Source organism: Penaeus monodon, chromosome 38 (assembly GCF_015228065.2).
Source record: "Penaeus monodon isolate SGIC_2016 chromosome 38, NSTDA_Pmon_1, whole genome shotgun sequence".
Lineage (NCBI taxonomy): Eukaryota > Metazoa > Arthropoda > Malacostraca > Decapoda > Penaeidae > Penaeus > Penaeus monodon.
This window is the reverse complement of record NC_051423.1, coordinates 305,223-310,222: the sequence shown is the minus strand read 5'-3', so window position 1 is coordinate 310,222 and position 5,000 is coordinate 305,223. Positions and strand designations below refer to the sequence as shown.

The 5,000-nt window shown below is 40.4% G+C and overlaps 1 protein-coding gene across 1 annotated transcript in view; it reads left to right on the top strand.

Annotated features, from left to right (window-relative positions):
- The window catches only part of LOC119597118 (piezo-type mechanosensitive ion channel component-like), a 173,369-nt gene that overhangs the window by 79,977 nt on the left and 88,392 nt on the right, over positions 1-5,000 (top strand). The window contains 3 exon segments of the mRNA XM_037946601.1: positions 2,154-2,273; positions 3,283-3,516; positions 4,671-4,806. Coding sequence (XP_037802529.1) covers positions 2,154-2,273; positions 3,283-3,516; positions 4,671-4,806 — 490 coding nt within the window.

Genomic DNA, 5,000 nt, shown 5'->3' with positions numbered 1-5,000 from the left:
AAATGAGCCAAGGAGGTGAGGAAAATGAGTCAAGGAAGATGAGGTAAGGGTGAGGGAAACTGGTGGGTTAAGGATGAGGGAGGCCAGGGAGGAAAATGAGCTATAGAAGGTGAGGTAATGAGGAGTCAAGGTGAGGTAAGAATGACGGAGACTGGTGAGTTAAGGGTGAGTCAATGGTGAGTTAAGGGGAGTCAGTGATGTAAGGATGAGGGAGACTGGTGAAGTAAGTATGAGGTAAAAAATGAGTCTGGAAGGCGAGGTAAAGCTGGAGGAAAACTGATGAGGTAAGGGTGAGTGAAATACGAGGTAAGGATGACTCAAGAAGGTGAGGTAAAAATTAATGAGACAAGTGGGATTGAGATGAGTGAGACCAGCGAGTCGAGAACGAGTTAGACAGATGAAGCAATAAATAAATTAGTATATTAGTATAATAGCATATTAATTAGGGTTGAGTCACAGACGTGAGGTAAGGATGATTAATAGAAGTGATGAAAAGATGAGTGAAATGTATGAGGGGAGGATGAGGTGAGGATAAGTAAGAGAAGTCAACCAATGATGAGTGAAAAAAAATCCGGATGGCTGAGTGAGGTGAGATGAGAATGAATCAAAAAGATAAAGCAAGGGAAATCGTAACGGAGGCAAAAAAAGCGAGAGGTGAGGCAAAGGTGAGTTAAAGAGATGAGGTTTAAATGAGTCAATGAGACAATGAAACTGTGATGAATGAAATAGAAAAAAGAACTGGGGGAGGATGAGTACCAGTCAGCCAGGAGGATGAGTACCAGTCAGGCAAGGAAGCAACGGTAAATGCAAGAAGTGAATCGAGAATGAATTAAAAAATGGACCAAAAATGCATAAAAATTTGAGTTGAAGAGCGAATGAATGACCGCACTGAAGCAAGGCTAACAAAATGAAGTGAAGCATGAACGAACTTTAAAAAAGAAGCAAGGATAATTAAAAAGGAAGGAAGGTAGAAGGAGAATGGAAAGAAGAATAAGTAAAAAAAGGAGGAAGGAGAATGGAAGCAAATATGAATAAGTGAAGTGAAACAAGGGCAAAAGGAAAGAACTGAAGCAACGATGAGTAAAAAAAGAAACGAAGCAAGAACGAATCAATGAGCTGAGTCAACCATGAGTAAGAGACGTGGGTCATGGGCAGGTCAGGGGGATTTCAACCCATTAAGGCCGATTTAAATAGTAATAGCTCTTTACACTACTTCGAATTATTCATGAGTGAGTCATGAATCTTGCAGCGAGTGAGTCAGCGTTACTGTTCTGAGATTTTGATGCCATTTGTTTTTGTTTGTTTGTTTTGATTGCTCTTGATTGTTGGCTGATTGTTTTTGTTTTTTTTTTTTGTTTTGTTTGCTCTCGATTGTTGGCTGATTGTTTTTTGTTATTGCATTTGTCATTGTTTTTTTATTGCTTCAGTTTTTGTTATTGTATTTGTTGTTGTTATAGATTTTTCTTTTGATTATTGATAGCCCTATTACTGTTATTATTTTATTATTATCATTATTATTTTTTATCATCATAATTGATGATATCTTTGTTATTGTTATTATTACTATTATTATTATTATTATTATTATTATTATTATTATTATTATTATTATTATTATTTATTATTATTATTATTATTATTATTATTATTATTATTATCATTATTATCATTACTATTATCATTGTTATTATTATCATATCAAAACAAACATTGTCATCTTTAATCTTATCTAACATTATGATAATTGTTAACGTTGTTAATATTTCATTACTGTCATTATCATCACCATTATGATAATTTTGATTATTGCTATTATCATCCTCATCACCATCATCATGATCAAATACATTATAATGATTAGTATTGTCATTATCCTCTTCATCACCATTATTGATAAAACCACTGCCAACACGGCCATCCTCAGCCTCACCATCACCAATGCCATTATCTCCACCATCACCACCATTACTATCACCACTACCACCACCCCACCCCATTCTCACCACCACCATAGCCACCACCACAGCCATCACCATCACCATACTCACTACCCCACCCCCATCCTCACCCTCACCATCAATACCCACCCATACATTCCCTTACATTACACAATCCAAATATCTACTTATACCCCTCCTCCCCCCCTCCACCAGGTCACACAGGCCGTTACCTGAAGGCAGTTGCAGGCATAAGCGTCGTCAACTTTCTCCTGCAGTTCACCTTCCAAATAGTGCTGCTGAGTCTCCCTCCCTACGCCTACTTCCTGGAGGAATGTAAGTAGAGAGATGGGGAGACTGATGTAGATTGTAGATTGGTGTAAAGGTTGATGGAAGCATGGGTTAGTAGGGTAAGGGAAGGGAAGGTAAGTAGGAACGTTACATAGGGAGGTTGGCTGAGAGATAGAGATGTTGGTAGATGGGTAGATAGATGGGTAGATTGATAGATACACAGACAGATAGACAGACATATAGACAGATAACTCAATAGATAAATAGATAGATAATTAAACAGATGAATTGAGAGAGAGAGAGAGAGAGAGAGAGAGAAAGAGAGAGAGAGAGAGAGAGAGAGAAAGAAAGAGAGAGAGAGAGAGAGAGAGAGAGAGAGAGAGAGAGAGAGAGAGAGAGAGAGAGAGAGAGAGAGAGAGAGAGAGAGAGAGAAATATGATATTTGAACTAACATAATTCCGTGTGTGTCTGTTGATAAAAGAAAAATCAAGCAGTTTAAGAGAAAAGGAAAAGATGCTGAGAACAAATTTATCAAGTAGATTTATGTTCCTTAAACTGCTCGATGTTTACAAACTCGTTACCAGCCAGCTCTCATTAAAAGTCTTCGGACTTTACTCGCCACTTTTCACTATATTTCTTTCAGACAAAATTGCTTTCGTATGGAATAGAAAGTTACTGCAATATACAATACGAAGCAAATGATGTGTTATATACGATTAGATTTCCTTTAATATGGTTGTCCATAAATTATTCCAATGACATGTTTTCTTATCCTCACTTGAATGAATTTGAGAGATCTGTTGCTTAAGGTCCTGCAATAGAATGTTGATTATGATGATGATGGTAATGATGAAAACGATCACAGTGAAAATTAAGATAATAGGGATAATAATGATGATGATGATAAAGAGGAGAGTGGGGATAATAATAATGACGAAATTAATCATAATGATGATGACCATGACGATAATAGTGATAAAAATGGTCATAATGATAATCCTAATGACGACGAAGATTCTCACACACGAAAATCCTCCTCCAACACAACCTCCAGGCAGTTTCCTCGAGGAGCTGATGCGTCACCTTGGCTTCGTACGTCTCGACGGCATAAGCGAGGTGGACGGAACGCGATGGCTTCTACCCGAGTGCATTTTGCTCGTGTTTTCCCCGGCCGTGTACGTCGCCTGCCTCAAGCTGACTGCCCACGCGAGCCCGGATTTCCACCTGCCTGCCCACAATGCCCCCAGTACCCAGAAGAACTTGGGGCTTCGGATCCTCAATGCTGTGGGTAAGTGGGGGGGGGAGGGGGGAGGGAATCAGGAAGGTGTTTCTGGGAGATTCGAAAGAGACTCTTCTGTGAGTAAAGATTTTTGTTGACTGTGCTATAAAAAGTAATTCATTTTTTACAGTAATGATACATGTCGAATAGATTATCATCGTAGGCTTGATTTTACACATATTTACGTTTTTTTATTGTCTTCTCTGTTTTTCCATATTTACCTTTTTACCCCCTTTCCTCTCCCTTCACCATTCCACCCAATCTCTCCCACCCACGTCCCTCCCAATTTCATGTCTCCTTTCTTATCTTTCCTTTCTTCCTCCTTTTATTTCAAGAACTTCACTTCCCTTCCTTGTTCTGTTTTCTTCACGTTTAAAGCCTCTTTCTTTCCCCAGCCTTCGTTTAGTTATATCCATCTCCTCCCTTCGTTTACTTCCGTAACCTCCCTTGCCTCCATTTTCCTCCCTTTATTTCAGTAGTCTTTCCTCCCTCGTCAGATCCCTTTAATGACTCCCACACTCATTCTCCTTTCTTTTACTTCAAACCTCATTTTTCCTCTCCTTTATTTTGTTACAATAATCTCACCTCCCTCTCTTACTTCCCTTTATTATCCCCCTTCACCTCCCTCCCTTATTTTGCTTCAATAGTCTTCCCTTTACCCTTCCTCTTTTTTTTCACTTTAACAACTAGCCACTCTTCCATCTCCCTTTCTCCCTCAATTCTTCCCATAGTTCTTTTACTTTACGAGCTTCTTGCTGCTGTTTATCGTTTTATGCTTCACTCATTCCTCTTTCTGCCTCCTCTCTCCCTTCCTTCTTCCTCTCTTTTACTCAAGTAACCTCCCTTCTATTCTTTCCTCCCTTCGTTCTTTTATTCCAATAACTTTCCTCTTCCTCCTCCTTTTCCCTCTATCCCTCGCTCCCTCCCTCCCCCTCCCTCTCTATCTTTCCCTTCCTCCCTCACTCTTTCCATCTCTCCCTCCATCCCTCTCTCCTACCTCTCTCCTTCCCTCCCACCTCCCTCCCACCTCCCTTCCTCTCTCCCACCTCTCTCCCTCCCTCCCTTCCTTCCCTCCCTCCCTTCCTTCCCTCCCTCCCACCTCCTTCCCTCCCTCCCTCCCTTTTAACCGCATTAACCCCCCCACTCCTTCCTCTCTGCCACAGGCACTTACCTGGCCCTTGCCATGATCGGGGGGGCGGGGGTGATGGTGCCATCTGTTACCAGCTCCGTCTACTTTATAGTGTTTATGGCAAGTGCAACCTACTGGAGCTTAAACAACTCCCTTGGACGTCGCTTCGGGTGAGAGAAACGTTTATTTTTGTGAAAACGTTTACATGATTTTAATGTTTTTGTCCTCTTTCTCCTTTTCGCTTTCTTTCTCTCTTTAGTTGTCCGTTTGTCTGTCTCTTCTTCTCTTTCTTTCTCTCTTAGTCCTTTCTCTATCTCAGTCTCTCTCTTTCTCTCTCTCTCTCTCTATCTATCTATCTATCTAT